The 21,005-nt window shown below is 38.2% G+C and overlaps 1 protein-coding gene and 1 pseudogene across 1 annotated transcript in view; one reads left to right on the top strand and one right to left on the bottom strand.

Moving 5' to 3' along the window:
- IntS14 (integrator complex subunit 14) overlaps positions 1 to 21,005 on the top strand; it is a 226,276-nt gene that overhangs the window by 3,063 nt on the left and 202,208 nt on the right. Inside the window, exons 3-8 of the mRNA XM_089648835.1 lie at positions 1,091 to 1,211; positions 2,392 to 2,492; positions 2,861 to 3,059; positions 11,456 to 11,547; positions 15,357 to 15,449; positions 15,995 to 16,172. Coding sequence (XP_089504961.1) covers positions 1,091 to 1,211; positions 2,392 to 2,492; positions 2,861 to 3,059; positions 11,456 to 11,547; positions 15,357 to 15,449; positions 15,995 to 16,172 — 784 coding nt within the window. The remainder of the gene's footprint in view (positions 1 to 1,090; positions 1,212 to 2,391; positions 2,493 to 2,860; positions 3,060 to 11,455; positions 11,548 to 15,356; positions 15,450 to 15,994; positions 16,173 to 21,005) is intronic.
- On the bottom strand, positions 17,572 to 18,370 carry LOC149410056 (uncharacterized; annotated as a pseudogene).

Here is a 21,005-nt window from a genome sequence, read left to right as displayed (position 1 = left end):
AATTTCAGATTCATTTATTATTTGTTTTATTTTAGTTAATTGAAAAAATATAACGTCTCTGAAATGTCTGACAGCGGGAGCGACGATTTCCACTCCTCTAATTCAAGTTCGAGTAAGAGTAGCTCTGATGAGAGTGATGTCAGTGATGTCATACCTGTGTTTCCCAACCGCAGGATGCGAATTTCGAGTAATTCTTCGGATCGTGACCAAGAAATGGAGAGTAACACCGGAAATTACTCATTTTCAAATGTACCTCCCGGAACCAATTTTTCTACCGAAAATTCTCATTTTTTCGAAACGCCTGGACTTCGGGATCCTCCTCCGCGTGATTCTAAACCAATATTCTTTAATAAAACACCGAAAAAATCATCGAAATCCTTGAAAATTCAAAGAATTTATGGGGTTTTAAAAAAATATATAGTTTCATAAAAAATAATGTTTTTTTGGTGGCATTTTACAAGCAACTGTATAGCAGGGTACTCACCAAGAGTGTAGCATGTAACGTATCTGGTACTGTATCAATCTGCAAGTGGGTACGGCTCGTCCACGGTAACCGCGTATCCAGCTACGAGCTCCCGGATCCGCCTTTAGTGATCGCAGTGTGCTCGCAGTGAAACAGGGTCACTGCGAGCACACTGCGCTCCACCCGCGAGCGGCTCGCAGTAGGCTCGTGCCTACGTACTCACTTGACACAGTATCAGATACGTTACATGTTACACGGTTAGGTGAGTACCCTGCTTATGAATTTTTTGGCACTCAAACGGTTAAGTAAAATATCCATACTTCGCTTACTTCTAAGTATGCCAAAATTTTTGAAATAACACTTCGTATCAACTGAATTAGAACAAGAAACGTCTATTTACCGGGAACTATAGCGATTCTGTGTGGGAATTCTGCGCTTAGCGGGCAAAATGTATATTAATACTTATATTCATTTTATGTTACGTTTGCGTGTATTGGTATACTGGCAATCTGGACGTTTATTATTTTACCTCACTAGGCAATATTTTTTCGGAGACGGGAATTTAGAGAGGAACTGGAAGTAGTTTTTATTTTGATAGTTAAATTAATTCGTTATTTATTATTTTAGGTGACGGACGGATGTTCGGGTTCTGCGATAAACGCCGTCTCCCCGTCCCCAGTTCCCAGCTTCCCCTGCTCGCTGCACGTGGTCTGCGTCGTGGCCCCAAATGAATCCTCGCTCGTCGCTTGTAAGTACCAAACATCACCATTAATCATAGACAAAATAAAATGTCTGCTCTACTCTCTCAGAGAGATATTTCCAGGTTTTGTATTGGACAATTTTTTTGGATTTCTCGTCTTTTACCGAACAACAGTCCCAACTGCTAGCAACCATCTAGAGCCAGTGAGACCATGGCATCATCAATTGGGATATGTTGTCAGGGTGAAGGGTATGTGGAAGTCGATTGTGAAATACTTGGCTATTTAAATCTGGTCACCAATCATGGCTAAAGCCATTTCAAGCAACGCTTCAATTCTGAATGATCGTCTTACACCAGGTCGATACTGAGAGTATCTTCCACTCTGGAACATGTTTATTATTTGAAATTAATAAATTGTCAAATAACACAAATTAATCCAATAAAATTTACTTGGGCAAGCCGGGATTTGAACCCGTGACCTATACCTGTACGACCATCGTTATAAGCAGAGAATTTTTTTTGTGCAATGATAGAGGACTTATACAGCGGACAATTGAAATCGCTACGTCTGGGCGGGAACTCGACCAACTAACCAAACATTCAAAGTGATGGAGCTTAAAACACTTCGGACGGGAAAGGTATTTCTACCTTTTGCGCCGGCCTCATTTTAATGGCAGAAAAGACAGAATTATTCAATGTTTTTACATGAATATTATATACCAATCTCTATGTAAAGGTCCCAATTATGTCTACATAATTATCGAATCGTAATGCAAGTCTTTTTAAAAATTTATTTTCCTTTCGTTTACATTGGTATTTCAACAAAAGGATAGTATATTATTTGTTAGTGAAATAATTCAATTCCTGGAATGAGGGTTTTTATGATCGTGAAATCTAATTCGAATCTCTTTCTCCGTTCCGCACCCACTCAATTCCTATGTGCTAGCGAGTGAGAGATGTCGGGCGTATTTAAAGAAAGCAGGCGTGAGCAAATACCGATAGGCGGACTCAGACTCAGCGCAAAAAATACCCAGCCGAAATGTGTTCGCCGAAGGGCGATCTTTTCACTCTCGTATCGTATCTGATATTTCATCATCTTCTTTCCCTTGTCATAAGTGGGTCGGGCTTCGATCAGGCACCTCCAGCTTCCCTGTCCTAAACAGCGGCTCCGTCCATTGCAGGCCCGGCCTCTGTTCGTTTCATTTGACTAATTGAATGTGTGTTGCAGCGAGCGTGGTGTACAAGCGTCTCATCGACAGGGTGGGCAGCCCCGGCACCGCACCGTCTGGCTCCCTCCACATCCCCGAGGGCCCTCTCAGCATGCTCTCCGTGAGTATTACGCAGTCTGTCATGTCTCTACTTAACCTCAATATTGGAATGCTGCCATGAGAGTAGATACTTGAGTAATTTATTAAAGTTGTTAAAACTGCCTCACATCCAGGAAACCAATATGGAGTGAAGGTGATAGAAGGTATGCCTCACTTACGACACTCCCCTGAAAAGTTGTGGCAAACTCAGTGGCAGACCTTATGTTGTATCCCAAACTGTTAACCAATTACAGCTTCAGATTAACATCAAGTGATATTATGTGTCGGAATGAACAAGGTATGCAAGGAAGGAAAACAGGAAAACCAATCACTTACCACTAGTTTACAAATAAGAATTCTCATGAATGTTTCATGTCCTGTGTATGGCAGGTGTTGGCAATGTTCCGGAAGCTATGCTCGGAGCAGCTGATGGCGTGGCGGGGCACGCTGCGATGCGGCTCGCTGGAGGCGCGCGTTACGCTAGCACCCGCCCCCCTGCCACACACGCACACCACCGACTTTGAGACCACCAAGCTGACTATGTCCCCCACGCTGGAGATCTGTGGCTTCATCTCCATGCAAGATATAGGTGAGTCGTTACCAGTCTTAACCTCTTGAACTCCAGCGTATCCTTAAGATACTATTAAGGCGTCTTAACCAGCAGACGAGAATTCAAATTTCGTTAAAAGACGGTCTCGCGATCGGACGTTTTTTTAGAACGAGACAGAAATACCGAATTCATTCCACTGCGAGCCGTACATCCGCGCGGCTGACGAAAACTACAGCATGGTTCCGATGAAATAACAATTATTGTTGTTGAATTCTCGGTTGTAGCTTTCTTCCTAATAAGTAGTTACATACATATTTGTAAATTATACATCGGAGTGCATAAACATAAATAAATACAAATGCAGTGTGTTAACATGGTAGATATAAAAAAATTTCCAATATTTGTTTAATTTGATTAAATTTATTTTACATAGGTTTTCCAAAAGTGAGTAAAAACCTTTTGTTTTACATATTTATTCGTTTGTCCGAAAGGTATTACCGGTAAGTTTTATTTCTAATACTTATCTTTAAAGTATCACTTGATTTGATACGTATGACATTGAAAAGAGGGTTTATTCCTTAAAACTGAAGTAGTATATATATTATAACTAGGTTTTATTTCCAACTATTTTCTACGGTACCTACCTACATATGTAGTTATGCGATTGCATAATATTGTATCGCTTTCATGTATTTGTTTTCATGGTTAACGGAGCGACCTGACTCGTCTAATTTTCGAAATGTTATTAAATTCACCAGGTAAATTTCGATTGAAAAATCATAGGTTAGTATGTCAAAAATAACCTCGTCTTTTTTCTTAAAACAAGAAACTCAATTCACAATATGACATTATGAATCTGACAAAAAGTAACACAAAAAATATTAAATATGTTGAATTATACCAATGTAATAGTGAATTGGACAATAAAATAGAAATTATGAACAATAATATTATTTGAATCGCACATCACGAATCAAAATTCATTTGGTTTGTGGCACTTTTTGAGCACCAATCACAAACAGTTTCACGTACTTTGGCATAAGTTTTAACATTTATACACGAAACATCGATGACATACATAAACTCCTGATAGTCCATAGTTGATTCTTTTCCCTGGAAATTAAACAACACAATTATCGCCAAATGTTATAAAAAATATGTGCTTATTCCTACTGATTCTTTCGAATGACCCTGTAGCATATAAGTACGTACAATGTACACGGATAATTAAATACCACTAACCTTTGTTTTTTTTGAAAATATATCTCCCACGTACGTTTTTGATGTCGTAATTTGTGTTTTCTAATAAAACTTTTGTTCCAAGGGTATTTTCCTCCCCATTTTTAAGCAAGGAATTTCTTTAAAATGTTATTAACTAGACCGGCGTGGACTACACGTCCGTTCGCCGCCCGGTCGCGGCGGAGAATGACAAAATTTTGTCTTGTGCCGAGTTAATAAAAATGCACAAACGCGAATCGAAATTAATTACTATTATATACTTTAAGAATATATTTTTTGGTCATAAATTATTTGTAATGTTTCAATAATGTCTTGGTAAATTATTTTTGTAAAAAAATCTGAAGTATACCCATTTGTAAGACCATAAATAACTAGTCTAATTGAGGGATTTTCGTCACAAAACGCGTGTTCGGATTTATTTATTAGTAATTTTTTTGAAATAAAAACAAAATTCTTATACATACTAGATAGATAATTTATTGATTGTTTATACTGTATTATTATACGATTTGAAATATTTGTTGTATAATACAAATTCACCTTTGAAAATGCAACAAATCTGCTAACGTCCAACGGTAACACTTTATTATGATATGAAAATAATATTATTGAAAAAAAAATTTACATCTTGCTTTACTAGATAAAATAACAATCTTTCAAAATCAATTTGTGTTTTTTTCTAGAAAAGTGTCCATACGTCTAAAACTGGCCTCAAAAATGCCAAATTTCAGGTCACTCAGGTGGACAGATACTATTTCGCATTAATAAATCATTTATCTGAATATAACTAGCTTCTGAGGAAACTACATATAGTATATGAATCCTATAATTTCTATATCCGATTTTTTGACAAAATGATCTGAGTATGACATCTTGTTCACATTTTTGCGAGCAACAAGAGGAGCCTAAAATTGAGTTTCAAAACCCTCCTTATCACGACCAAAAACCATGTGAAAACTACGAGTGAGAAACCAAATCCGCTATATCATACAGAAAGTTACTATCAAAACCCGCTATATCGGATTCAACGAATCACAAGCAGTTATTTTGCCAAAATACAATATGGCCGCCGCTCTGACGCCACGCTCGTGTGTCAAAATGATCTACGCGTGAGTTTCTAAATCCGCCATGTCGGCTCAGTTGACTTTCAAAATCACGAAGTGAGTATCAAAATCCGCTATATCCATTTTATTTATCGAAATTACTTAATTATTGCTAGACATATATAGAAAAATAAATGCTTTTCGAAATTTTATTACTCCAATTCATTATATAAAAAATTGTAATGCATTTACTTATGTACGCTAGAGATGTGACAGTTTTTTGCGGTTTTCTCCAAATCAATGAAAGTTGATATAGCGGGTATAGAAATTACACGACTCATATTATGTACCATTTTTGTAACCACTCGAGCGATGGAGACTTCCAGTAATTCGTTTTTCGATTCAGTTATTCGATTTAATTAATACCATACCTCCTTAATCCTCCAAAACAAAGCGATCCGAATAGTAACTTTCGGTGCTCCACGTTGAATGAGGATATCCCAAATCCACAAAGACTCCGGCATCCCTAAGCTGAAAGAATTCTTCCAAAAACAAGCGCAGCGTTTTTATGCTGGCATTCCCAACCATAAGAACAACTCTATAAATAAACTCACTATGACAAAAGTGTCCAAACAAAACATATAAAGTCCAAACAAATCCTCTGGAAGGATTAAAAAGCAGCCATCTCCTGCAAAACTAACAATAAAATCACCCCTAAAATCATTGTTCCCATCTTTACAAAGGAGCTAGAGTTTGTAAATCAAGCTAATTACTCTATTTCCCAAAGTCATATCAGTCAAAGACCATACCTCAAATTTACACTGAAATTTATATGAACTGCTTACTGTATTTTAAAGCTGATGAACCTAAATCTATGCCTCAATACAAAGGACTATCCCATTAAAACCGTGGTTTCAACAATTCCCACATTTTTCCAAAAAATAAATTTCTTCACTTATTCGAATGAGGATCGGACATTGTTCCGTTCCTTCCCATCTTTTTAAAATTCACAATTCACGTCCTTGACTCCCCAGATTGTACATTCTGTGGTCTAGAAGTGGGAACTTTAGATCACATATTTTTTGGTTGTCCCTCTCTAAACAAATATCCTCTCTTCTATCAAGCCTTATCTAAAATTGCCTCCCCTCCATTCAACATCTCATCTCTTCTAAGTCTGAACTCAACTCCAATTTTCATTATAATTTTGAAATTTGCAAAAAATTTAAATAAAATTGATATTTAAATTCACCTTTCATTTCTCCGTAATTTTAAATGATGGCCAAGAACAACACCCTTAAAGGGTGAAATTCAGAAATAATGGGAAAAAAAAACATGTTTTACTAATATAACAGTAACCTAAAATATTATTGAAACTAGAACGATACTACATATAAGACAAGTCACTAAAACTACATTACCAATGCTACTCTAATTTGTATGATTTAACAAAGTGCTGATATAGATTACGCTCAATTCTATAAATGGAGTCAATAAATATATCAATAGTACCCACAAACTTGTTGCCCAGATCATGCCCAATCAATTTTGATTGGGCTTCACCTACTAACGAAAACGATTGAAAGTTTGAGTGACAAAATGTTGTTTTTTGAAAGGGAACAGAATTCCCTTAAAAATTTACTGACAACGTATGTCGGTAGTGTTAAAATGTGTACATGTACATGCAGTGTCTCTTCGTCGAACGCCGCAGGTCCGATCCCCCCGGACCCGCGCGTCTTGCCCGCCGCGCCTGCCGCCGCCGCACTAGCGGTCACTACTTTACTACGCTCGCCCCCCTCCGCCCCGCAGCTCCCAACGGGGCCCAGCGATGTACAGACAAACAGAGCGGCTAGCCCACCGCCTGCCACAACCCAAGCTGCCTTAGTCGGCTGCCCCAACGCTCGTAAGATTACCACGAGATCTGCTACAAAAAAGGGCCAATCGGAAGTAGACCCTCAACCTGCTACAACATATGCTTCAATGGCATCATCTGTTCCAGATCCATCGGTTCCGATGTTCGGCCCATCTAAACCGAAGAAGATGTCAACTCCCGTTGCCCAACCTACCGATACTATAACATCGAAGACTGCAGAAACCGATACAGCAGAATCCAAATCGGAAACAGAAGCCTATACCTCCACTTCGGCTAACCCCAATTGGCGCCGAGTCACGCATAGGAAAAAAAGACGACCAGTACTTCATGGTACCGCGACTGAGCATAAAGGCCTCATAGCCGTTGAAAGGCGCAAGTATATTCATGCCTGGCAATTCGATGTCAACACTACGGTCGAGGATATTGTAAATTTCCTTCTCAATATAAACAAAGAAATTGTTTACGATGTTGTCAAATTGACAGCCAAAGCTGACTACGCCTCTTTCCGGATTGGAGTCCCGGAATCGAAGCTTTCATTTTTTATGGACCCGAACATATGGCCAAACCATGTTGCATTCAATGAGTGGTTTTTTCGGAGAAACGTTGCAACCAATGATAAAACGAAACACTCTAAGAGTGAGAAGTAATTCTAACCTCTCTATCTATTACCAAAACGTTCGAGGGCTAAATACGAAATTGGCAATATTTAAAAACAACCTATTTGCTCGAGATAGCTTAGATTTAATAGCAATCACTGAATCGTGGCTGAAACCAAGTGTGCATAATTCAGAGCTATTTCCAGAAAATTATGTTGTCTTTCGTCGTGACCGCCTCACACGAGCGGGGGGTGTCGTCCTGGCTGTTCGTGCTGATTCTGTAACCCATGCTGAGAGGATTTCTTCAATGGACCTCCCCGACACTGAATCCCTGTGGGTGAAGCTATCCTTGAAATCTTCAACTGTTTTCGTATGTGTGATATATGTGCCACCTCGTTCTTCAACTTCGTTATACTACAACATGTTCGAAAAAATAGAAAGTAATTATAATCTTCTCAGTGACAAAAATATCTTAATATTAGGTGATTTGAACCTCCCTTCCTGTAACTCCAATATTGTGAACATGTTTAACTATTTTAAATGTTTCTACGGTTTGCAAGAATATAACTTGATATGTAATGATTATAATAACACTCTGGACGTAGTTTTATGTAATGCCAAGGATCTTATAAAGTGTGTTGAGAAATGTCATGACCCTATTACAAACGAGGACAAGCACCACCCTGCTTTGTCTATAAGTATTAGTGAAACTCACTCAGGTGTTGCAAATTCATGTCTAAACCCAAGTCCAATAGAAGTTCCCTCCTATCATGGAGCTAGAACCATAAACGCATGGAGATTCAACAAAGGAAATTTCCACTTATTATATGAATTGCTTTCTGAATGCTCATGGCAACCGGTCTGCCAAAGTTCAACAGATATAAATGCATTATGTACAAATTTTTACAATTCAATTTACAATATATTCGACAAGTGTATACCCATTTCCACACCTCGCACTACGGCACACAGAGTATATCCTAAGTGGTACACCAATAGTATTATTTCAAATATTAAAATTAAACATATTTTTCATAAGCGATGGAAAAAAACACGTCACAACTTGGACTATGCTAGTTTTTCAGCCTATCGCTCCATCGTAAAACATGAAATCAGTGAAGCTTTTAAAAATCATTTAACTTCAATGGAAGAAAAATTATCTATCGATCCCAAACAGTTTTGGAAGTACATTAAGGATCTAAAAAAATCCAACAACTCATTTAAGTCTATGATTCTTGACGGAGAGGAATTGACTACTGATGATAAAATCGCAAATAGTTTTGCGACCTTTTTTTCATCTGTTTACAAAAATGTCCAACCAACTCTCAATATTGACTCTACCCTTCACACTGTACAGATTGGGCCCTCATTCGACCTGGTCAGTATTTCAGAAAAAGATGTTAAGGAGGCACTCTCAAATTTAAAGAAACCTCACTCCATCGGTCCTGACAATATTCCAACATTTATACTAAAGGGTTGTTCCGACCTTTTAATACCACCATTATGTCATCTCTTCAATGTTTGCCTAAAAAACGGGATTCTCCCAGACATCTGGAGATTAACTAAAATAACCCCTATCTACAAGAAGGGAGATAAACGCGATATCCGGAATTATCGACCAGTTGCCGTTCTATGTTCCATCATGAAAATATTCGAGAAAATTCTACATAAATATATACTTAATCACGTTAATCCAATTCTTGATGACCGTCAATATGGTTTTAGACCCCAGATGTCAGTAACATCAAACCTCTTATGCATCTCAGATTTCTTATCACAAACTCTCGACAATCGGGGACAGGTGGATGTTGCTTATTTCGACCTGGAAAAAGCATTCGACAAGGTTGACATCGACATTCTTCTAAATAAGCTAGCTTCATTTGGTTTTTCCAAAAGACTACTCTGTTTTTTTGCTTCATATTTTCGAAATCGTAGACAGTTTGTTTATTATAAGGGTTCCAGTTCTTTGGAATTCACAGTTTTTTCTGGAGTTCCTCAGGGGTCTATCCTTGGACCACTTCTGTTTCTGATTTTTATCAACGATATTGGTTCAGTCATCACACATTCGCTGTATTTACTATTTGCAGATGACTTGAAACTATATCGTTCAATAAAAAACCATCTTGACTGTATTCTCCTTCAACGTGACATTGACTGCGTCTCAAACTGGGCCAAAATAAATGGCTTGAACTTCAGTACACCCAAGTGCAATATCGTCTCCTATACAAGATCAAAGAAACCGCATGTATTTGAATATACAATCAATGAAATTATTCTCCAACACCTAAATCAAATCAAAGATCTAGGAGTTATTTACGACAGCAAACTAACCTTTCACCAACACATCGATGATTTAATAAGCAGAGGATACAGGCTTCTCGGCTTCGTAATTAGAAACTCATATCCGTTTCGTAACACAAAAACACTGACGTTATTATATAACACACTAGTCCTAAGTGTACTTGAATCAAACTCGATCATCTGGGCTCCACATGAATTAACATACACTTTACGCATTGAAAGAGTCCATAAAAAATTTTTAAGGTTTTTATTCTCGCGGCTCTATGGACGTTACCCTTGGCTTTACCCATCGATTTATATATTAGGCATGACCAATTACCACTCCCTAGAGACACGTAGAGGTATTGCTTTGCTTAAATATTTTTTCCAACTAATAAACGGTCACTTATCTAATAATGAGATACTGGCCCAATTAAATTTTTTTGTACCAGAGTCTCACTCTCGAGGACGTCATCACAATCTTCTATATAGTAGAGCAAGCCGCACTAATTTATTAATGAACTCACCTGTGGGGAGAGCTACGTGCTTTTTGAATGCGGTAGATAAGAAATTAGATTTATTTTTTGTGTCCTATAGCGCATTTACGAGATTTTTGGCATTGCATATACACTGCATAAATGGTACAATTATAACGTCTTAGGCTTTATTACCTGTAATTGTTATAAATAAATGTACTAATTATATATATAAATAAATAAATAAATATAAATGCATCCTATTGGTTAGTGAGTGTGTCTGATAGTTGGTTGTGTATGTATTGCAGAAGAATGTTACATTTTGTCTTGTGTTCCTAGTCGGCACATGGAATTTAATGGTGGCAACGATGGCAGGACTATCAATTAAGTTGTTAATGACTCTTAGATCCCACATTCTTAGGTTTTATAAATAAAAATGGTTACATTTATAATTCGTAAAAATACCTACCTAAATTTGGGTAGCTATATCGCTTGAGTGGTTTGAACCGCTGCACATAAATGTATTGCAGAGATTATAGATTTCACCTTTTTTCTTTATCCTCATTAGTTTTTTATTTTATTTTCAATGTTAACATAACACAGGAGAATAAAACGAAAATAATTTCCCTCAGGGCCTATGTATTTGGGGATGCTGTGTGGAGAGTATTTTTAAGGAAAGGAAGGAGAGGACGTTCTGGTGAGGAAGTGAGTTCTGCGTGAATCCGTCTAACTGGTGGGCAAGCGCATCCTGAACAAATCTCACTCTATGAAACTGGGCACCCCTGCTAAGTCATTAATCGTAAAGAAAACACTTGGGGTAACCTATGGCAGAGGTGTTGGTCAACTGATAAACTGTTCCCAATCCGTCTCCCAAATTAGATTGTAATTGTTGTTAGCTGTTGTACTAATCTCTGATTATTTTTACTCCCAGGTTCCCCCATGGCTCTCAGCAGACACCTGGTGCTGCCCATCCCTCCCCCCGTGACGCTGGCCACCCCTAAACCACCCACCACACCCGTCAAGGTAGGTACACCCACCAATGTTGTATGATCGTATTCGTTTTCTTGTTATTTAGTCTCCTGTTACTGATGAAACAGGACCAGGGGCTTATCAGGCAATTGCGTTACAAAGCAGACTGCCGTCTAGAAATCCACACTATGCCCGTAGACCAGTCAGAAGTGTGGGTTGTGATCTTTTGGGGCTCGTCTAGCGACTCCAGGAGGTCTAGCATGGACGATCGATAAAGCCCTGTGTCAATACAATATTGATCAAATTTGTCATCTATTATGGTCGGTTAGCGATATTTGCGAGGACGGTCAGAATATGATTCTGACAGTTGGTAGACAAAAGCCGCTGCTCTCCAAGGTGTCAGATAAGCTGTCAATATGCACAATTTTTTTGGATAATGTCAAAATAACTGGCAAATTGTGGTGAACTAACTAAGCTCCTAGAACTGAAAGAAATTGTATACACCATAGACATATGAATATTAGTAGACCTGCCCTAAGTGATTAAAAGCGTATTATTCCCCACTCCCCATACCGGTTCCATTGGAGCCGGCTGGGCTCTCGTATGGCTTCCCGTGAATCTTGAGAATGTGACGTCATCATTCCTGTTCGAACTAGCGTCGAGCTATGGTCGAAGCATTTTATGAAATAACACGGCAAAATAGTGGCTTGTTATACGAAAACTTGTAAAAATAGATGTGAAAAAGAGAATAAACCCAATTGTCGTATCACATTCCATATGTAAGCATCATTTTAAGCTTATTCACATCGTATAATATGAATCAGTTGTAGAAACATATACTATCACATCGAGATACATCTGGTCGAATGTAGCGATTCCCAAGTGTGCGCATCGTTGTTACTGGGAAGTAAATTATGAACACTTATAAAAGTGTCTTAACTAAATACGTAAACAAAATATTCGACTCTGAAAATAGAAGAAATTTTTTTTTGCCGAATTTGGACTTCGCAAATTTGTTCATAACGTGGCGAGTAATTTGCGCTCCTGTGTAAAAATGTCTATTCATTCAAAAGCAGATTTTACTTTTAAGAACTAAATGGTGATATTATAATGCGAGATGCCTATATACTGTCAGATTGATTTATTGACGAATCACAGTCAGCTTTACCCCCTTCGTTCTTCAACAGTTGATTTTACCCCTCACCTTTAATTTCTAGTCTATATATTCATATGTTTGTGGTATACACGATCCATAGACCTTCCAGCTTCCTCATGAACTATAACTATTCTGTAATTCTTTTTAGTGTCAAAAAGTACATGCCGACTGCCAATGTATATTAAAGTTAGTATTTCAATTTGACACTGGCAACTTATTAGTATTTTTAACTTTTATGTAGCCGTCTGACGTTTAGGAATTTCAATTATAGAGAGATGCGCCAGTGTTGCCAGCTTATATCTGATTTATTGTGTTACCAACATCGGTCTGCGTATCAACACTGAGACCCGGGAAATCTGTATAAAATCATTTGACTTCACTGTCCTAATCTATCTGTAATTTGAATATGAACTTGGAGTGCAGGTCGAGTCATATATAATATAATAATGGTGTTGAGTCGTGACTTTGTTCGTGTTTCAATGATAATCTATCAATCAAATAATTAGCCCATTCATGAACATATCATATTTAGAGTTTTCTAGTGTATTAAATAAATATCTATTATTATTATGGAAATATAAAAAATGACAAAATAGGTCGATGTTGAACTGTCAAACCCGTACTTACCCTGCCTTTACACGAATCAGTATTTTGCCTCATTATTTGCTGATCAGTATACTGACAGCATCCCTCAGTATTGCTGCCATTACACAATCTCAGTATACTGACATCAGTAATATTGCGAATCCTGCGCAAAACGTTTTTAATGTAATGGATCTGAAGTGAAAAGCTTGTGTTGCTATAATTTTGGCGCGTAAAAGCGTAAAAGTATGGGTGAAGGACTGGCTTCTCAAAATAGAAAAATTCTCACATTTGAATTTAACGGATGAAATTTTGCTGACTGATCCACACGACTATAAAAAAATATTTAAGGAAAACCAATGAGAATTTCAACAAGTTCCTATATTTGGTTATATTTATTTATTTTACATGTAACAAGATACAGCCACGAGAGTTTCGATCATGCCCAAAGAAAAATCAGCTGTAGTTCTATGTTTCTATGCGAAGCCTTGAGCATTTAAAGTTTTCGGCAATTCTGTCTCCAGCGGCAATAAGCCAAGTGATATTGGACACAGCCCGATTTCTCTTGAGTGTATTTTTGTAGTCCTTGTGAGTCATGTTCCACAGCAGATCACGTGTTTCATATGCCTCTATAAATGTCGCTAGGACATTTTCTTTTTGCGGCAGAGGTGCGACATCTTTGTAGCTGGTGGCGATGGATGCATCGTAGCACTACACTATGCAGAAGTCGTCTAAATTAGATCACAAGAAATACTGATGCACAGTGATGGCAAGCGCACACAAGTATCAGTAGCGCTTCAGTATCCCTACCACTTTTTGGCAATGCCCCAAAACTGATAGGCCTATCCAAATATCTAGATGCGCATCAGTAATGTTATTAGTATTTGCCAATACACAAGTAATTTGTAATGGCTTGTAACTGACTTGTGTAATGGGGGTATTATAGATGAGCAGTAAAAAGACTATTTTAGCAATAAGACGTCCATTGTTGCAATGTTGGAGAAAGCGATTCTAGACAATGTGCGAGGAGAGACTCATTGAAGTGGCACATGACAGAAATGTCGAATCCATGGGTCCACCATCCGAATAGGACTAGAGGAAGAAGAAGAAATGAGAACCATAGAGTTTAAGTCAGTTGTCAGCATGGCTGGCCCGTGTCATTTGCCATCTCAACAGCACAGATCAAAATTTTCTCATCTGATATTTTATCAGAGCTTGAAGCTTTGATATAATTTAACTTGCAAAGTATGTTAGTTAACACTTTCGTGGATACAACATCTGTGGACTTCATTTTAGAGGAGTTGCAAGATGACACGATGTATAAATACATCTTTTTGTTAGGGACACGATATTAGTTTGTCTTTGTGTCAACGCAAACACTTCTACGATGGCTAGTACCACACCCAAGCATGTGTCTTATCGCGAACCTCTGTTTTCCCGGCAAGTGTCCGTGAATGTTTTAAATTCATTGTGCCAATTTGTTTCAACCCATGTCATGTTTTTGACTTTCTATGATATGTATGTATTTTCATTTTATCATTCACGAAGATAATATTGAAAATATGAAACAGACGAACACCATTGATAGATTTCCCTTCACATTGAATCTGGTTATCATTTTGACAAGCTGGAGGCAAAACATGTTATGTACTGCATTTTTAACACCAAAAGGGTTCCAGAATGCTTTGAATAATCTACAACATCAGTCGTACGTTGAACGCCGATGAGAACACATGAAAATAACCAGAACCTGCGCAGAAAGAAGTAAGGCAACGGTTTTCAGCACAGTCCATTGTGAGACTTTTCTATGCAGGATCTGTTTGTTCTTGAAAGAATCGCCTGATGTAGCGACGCTAAAATTGAGTGCGTATTGTAAAAGTGTCTAAATAAACAAGCCCGAACTTTTGTTTACCCGATTTGGGATGTATATTATGTAGTTAAGTTACTAGAGCATTAAATTGTGATATTACAGTGCGGGGTGCCTGTATACTGTCAGATGCCTTTATTGACAAATCACTGACAGGGACACACCCGCGCCACTCCCCCTGCTCCTTGATCCCCTCTGCAGCTCAGTCTAATCCATACTCCGGTTATCCCTAATAAAATGATTTTTTTTTTGTTTCAGGGGGAGCCTACAGAGGCTCCGAGCACTCCCGAGGAAGATCCCAGTGACATTGGGAAGCCCAGTTTCTGTGTCCTGCTGCACGGAGCCTTAAAGGTTACTTTAAACATTTCAATAACAAATACAAACTACGGAAAGCTTCATAGAAGAATGTCATCTTCATCATTTTCCCGAAGGCGTGTACCTTACCAAGTGACTTACCGAGTGCTGTCGTACTCAGACTGAATAACTGCGTCACACACTTTGGCCTCCACCATAAGAAGAAAAATACAAGTTTCATAAATCAACATTTAACTTAAACTTGCAATTTCTTAACATTATGTTTCAATAAAATGGGTGTCTTCAGAGTCAGTTTCTTTGCTGAGTATTAGAATATATTTAGCTAGTTTTTCAGCCAATCAGTACTATTTTTATAGAAAAAGGTCACATAACGGCAAACAATCCAAAAGCCCTCCACACAAACTGTCCGTTTCAAATTGACTTGACCTGACCGTTGCATTGAAAATACGTCGCTCGTGCTACCGGCCGTCTTTTGGTGTGAACATAGATGGATATATGGCGTGTAGTTTGAATGAATTTGCACAAAAACTGAATTATTCGATTAGCGCTCGATAACAATCTTGTTCTACTGGATATCTCAGGTGGAGAACATGGCAGCTCTTGTGCAGTTGGGTGAGGACTGGTACGGCCTGGTGCACTCCTGGGCGGACTCCAAGAAGAAGTCCAACCTCATGCTGAGCTGCCTGCCCCCCGGGGACGATGCCGTGCCCTGGCTGGGCCCCCTGGGGCAGCTGGGGCCTGCGGATCCTGCAGACCAAGGTACTTCGCTCTCAGCCGCTTTGTGTTGCCATTTAATCTTTCTCGGGTTACAAATAACCTGATAATGTATGAATTTCTCCTACTGCCATCATAATACAGTAGAACCCTGTTAATTCAAATCCCGATAATTCTAAAATGCGTAATTCCAAATAATTTTTTCATGCAAAATGATTTTTTTATTCGAAATTCGTTAATTCTTAATTCTAAATTTATTTTTGTCCGCGCACAAATTTTTTTTTTGTGTTTGCAAAAACGATCATTTCGTAAATCTGTATCTAACAGACAGCAATGGTGGTAAAATGCCGTAAAATGTCTTTTTATACATCATCCTAGTTGTTGTATTAATAATGTACCAGACAACAGATGGATGTACTTAAATAATAATTGAAATAATTAAGGAAATGAATATTTATCTGTTATCACACATTTTATGCCAAATTCTTTGAGGTTTATCACTGGACACTTATCATGTGTCAAATGGGATTTAACCAAAGATATTAGAAGAACGAGATATGCTATGTTGGCCGCCGGACCGTAGGCGGAGTACTACCTAATTAGGGTACTTTGAACGGTATCGGGACGTGTACGCACAGAAATCTGTTCTATGTATTAGTGCGGATACCTTAGCGTATGCGAAGGTGTGCAGTAGTATTGGTGAACAAAACCGGCGACACTGGGCAAAACAATTCCACACAGTATGAACTGCTCATAGCACATCTCGTTCTTCTAATATCTTTGGATTTAACAGTAAATTTCGGTTATTTTTCTTCCTTCCTTAATGCTCTCATGCATCCTTTTAAGAGATAAGAATAATTGCTGCACATTAAGGGGTTATATACAGTCAGGAGGCCCAAAAAAAGGGAGTTTTCAAAAATTTTTCGTGATAAGACTTTTTAATTTATTAAAGTAAAAATTCGTACACCTATTATGGCAACTTTAAAAAGTATTTTAAGAATTTTTATTTGTAAAAATAATTATTTTGAAAGCTGCCATAGCTGTTCTCCAGAAGCTCCTCTCAAAAAAGGCATTTTGCGGTGACCATCATATCTCTGGACTGGATTATTTAAAATGAAAAAACCAAACGGATTTCTTTATAATAATAAATATTCCTCTAATTGATCGAAGGACAGAGCAAAATATTTTTTTGGCAAAATGGCGGCTTCTCGGCAAAATTTTGGCCTTATATTGTTTATAAAAAAATATGAGTTTATCGGTAAGAACAGGCCTTCGATTAATAACTTTAAAATATATTTAAAAAGCTTGTGTTAAAATTTGAGACTGATCGGTTCAGCCGTTTCCGAGTAATCTTGGTCACCGACTTTAAAAACACAGTTTTGAGAAAAATGCGTTTAAAGTTTGAAAAGTACTTTACATGGAGTAAAAAAATAATTTTTTAAAGTTACATCGAGTCGTCTATTCCAGGGTCATATAATACACCCTCCGCCACTTCGGCAGCTTCTAATAACTCGAGTTGGTGTTGTCTGCGGACCATTCTTCCCTCTCGTGTGCTATCATGTGCTCTGCGGTCGGAGACGGCCACGCGCTGTTTATCCTCTCTTTCGGCGTATGAATGCGCTTTGGGCCTAAGTAAAACCCCTATTGCATTCATGTAATATAATAATGATGTTGTAACTTCATTAAATATGCCAGCAGCATGTATGCAGCGGTTTCTACAGTTTTGGAACCGGCCTGAACTATTTTTGGAGAGATTTTCCGTATCAGTTGACTGTAGCTCTCTTTGTTGTTTTGGGTGAAACCACAAACACATCTTTCTAAAAATTTCTCATTGCTGAGATCTGTATAAATGGGAAGTATAGTCTCAGCAAAATATTGTGGTGATGATGGATGATCATGCTTGAAAGTGGGTAATTTATTGGCAGCTACTGCCCGTTGCCAACTGCACCATGACTCTGGTCCGATCGGGCACTTCTCGTGTTGAGGTTTTTGTCCATTGAGCAATAATGATAATATGTGGCCCAGATAGCATTATACATTTTTTCAACGAGATCACAATTTTTCCTAATTGCTAAGCCATAATAAACTGTCAACTTGTCGATAATTTTACCACTAAGTTGGCCTTTTCCACCAAAAGTTTTTTTTTTGTACTTTTTTCGTTTTTATTATCAACTGTTTCCACATTTTTATTCACACAATCTCGGTGTCACGTGCCCATTCTCTTCTGTACTTGTCCAATACATTTTTTCTTCATAACTTCTTGATCGCCGTCAGGTGCACCTTTTAAAACCCCCGAATACGTTTAGGAGTCACTGTCTCCGCTCTGACCCATCTTTACAAATATGCGTGTAACTTCGAAAATAATAGCCGGATTAACTTGAAATTTTCTGTGTGTGTACTTAAATAAATGTTCATTACGAAAATGAAATAATTTTTTTTTCATTTTTTTGAAAATTCTAACTTATAACCTTAACACGCATAGAAACTGTTGAATTTTAACTCAATCGATATGCGAACAATTGGCCCAATCAGTCAGTTGTCCAACGACATTCGCTATCTATCAAATATATGAATTTAAAGGTCCGCCGCCACAGAAATCGGCCTCGAAATTGTAATTTAAATATCGAATATCTGAATTTATAGGGTCAGTAGCAAATTGGCCTCGAAATATCGATTTTTTGCGGAAATATGTCGGTACCATAATAATGAAAAAATGCAAATAAACACGACTTTTATTTTTTTTTTTTTTTTTATATATTTTTTTTTTTTTTTTAATGTGAAACCTCACAAGTGTGTCCCTGCCTGTGCAGTGTACAGACAGGGGAACTATGTCACCACCCGGTTGGGCGGCGTTGTGAGGCGGAATAAGGTAGGTGCTGTAGGAAGGGATTTGTTAATGCGGGCCTTGAAGAGGCTCAGATTATAGGAGGGAGGAAAAACAGATGCCGGTAGCTCGTTCCACATACGAGCCGACTTACACAAAAACGAGTCGTAAAAACGGCCCGTTCTCATGAAGCCAACGTCAACCGTGAACGGGTGTTCAGTTCGTGTCCGTCGAGTTTCGCGCACGTGCACCGGTGCATCAGGAATCAATGCTGCTAGCTCCTTGGAGCAGGCTCCATTGAAATACCTGTAGAACAGACACAGCATGCCTACATTGCGTCTATGCATTAGAGAAGGCAATCGGTCTGTTAACAACGGGTTGTCAATCAGACGGATCGCTCTCCTTTGCACAGATTCAAGCAGGTTTATCAAGTATTTTGGGGCACCAGCCCAAAGGTGGCTCCCAAATTCAATAGTTGGGCGGACTTGAGACTTGAACAGGGTCAGCAGCTGGTCACTGTTGAAGAATCTCCTAGCCCTGTACAAGACGCCCAACTTTTTGGAGGCCTGATTTACTCGGGCTTCTATGGATCCCCGATACTTGAGCTGGTCTGATATAGTAACTCCAAGCATTTCAATGGAGTCTTTATTGGGGAGAGTGCTCCCATCAAATTGCACCCGACAGTCATTGATCTCCCTCTTTGCCGAAATCAGACACGCTTGGGTTTTTGAGACTTTGAAACTGACCAAGTTGGCCTTGCCCCAGGCACGAACCATCTCGAGGTGGTGGTTAATTTTTTGCTTCAAAACTTCCCGAGCTGTTCGGACATCATAGGTGGAAGGGGGCCTGTCAAAAAGATAACCCTCGTGAACGGTGCTGTCATCAGCGTAGCAGTGAATTGGTGCACATTCAACGAGATTGTTGATGTGCAATAAAAACAGCGTCGGAGACAGCACAGATCCTTGTGGCACCCCCGCATTGATTTGGTGCGGTTTTTTGCACAATTAATTATTAGGCCGTTTAAAAAGTAACTACATACTACTATTCTTTATATTGAAGCTCGTCTGAACTCCCTGTCGTCTTACTTAGACTTTACTGATTATGTATATGATAAGGCAGTTTTCTCTCAGGAGTTACAAAAACATATGCTTCTGTCAATTCTTTATTATTGTTATTTTATATTTTTTATAAATATAGGTAGTTTTGAATTACTTGTTGCATTTTAAAGCAGTTTACTGCAAAACTGGTTGAGGGACCGAGCCGTTCCCTTAAACTGGGTAGAAATTGAAAAGTGCAGAATCATCAGTGGCGGCCGGTGGTCAAAATATGTCGGGATTCACCGGTGTACAACATTCACGGCCGTTGTTCCCAACATTTCGAACGATCAATCTCAGGGTCCGATCAGCCAAGTGATTTATTCACTAACGTTCGATTCGCCTGTTTCCAAACATCTTTACTGTTGATTATCATAAGTGGCCATGCCCACTTTCATAGACAATAAAATGACATCAAAGTTAAAACTTTCAACGCTAAATTAACATTGACAAATTAATTATTGTATTTATTATTAATGCATATATTTTTTTAAGTACTGTAATACATAAAAAGATATTTTATATTTAAGCGTATGAAATATGTTAAAAATAAAGTATTAGCTTGACTTTAATGCCACCGTGCCTAGGGCTCGCAAATATGTTTCACTCTGTTGACACTTTTTATAAGTAGTCATTTACTGAGGCAAGCTTAATCCAGTAGTTTGGCTTCCTTAAATTGGTTGATCACTCAGTTGTCACTTTTCCGTTGGAAAGAGCATAGTTGTGCGTTTGAGCAGTGTTGAGCCAAAATTTCGGCTCAGCAGTTGGTCAGTAGGATTGGGAAGAACGGCCGTAAGTCTCTCTACTCGACTTATTGTTCTTAATATATTCCACATTCACAGACATTTTTAATTTATACAATGAAAAAACATACAAGTTGATATAGCCTGCGGTTGATATACCAATTTAACAATTGATATTTATGATCGAAATAATCTGCAATTAAACTTCAAAACTTTT

This window comes from Hesperophylax consimilis, chromosome 28 (genome assembly GCF_061612785.1).
Source record: "Hesperophylax consimilis isolate HC1 chromosome 28, BYU_Hcon_1.0, whole genome shotgun sequence".
NCBI classification, from domain to species: Eukaryota; Metazoa; Arthropoda; class Insecta; order Trichoptera; family Limnephilidae; genus Hesperophylax; species Hesperophylax consimilis.
The sequence above is the reverse complement of the archived record's forward strand: the minus strand, read 5'-3'. Positions and strand labels throughout refer to the sequence as shown.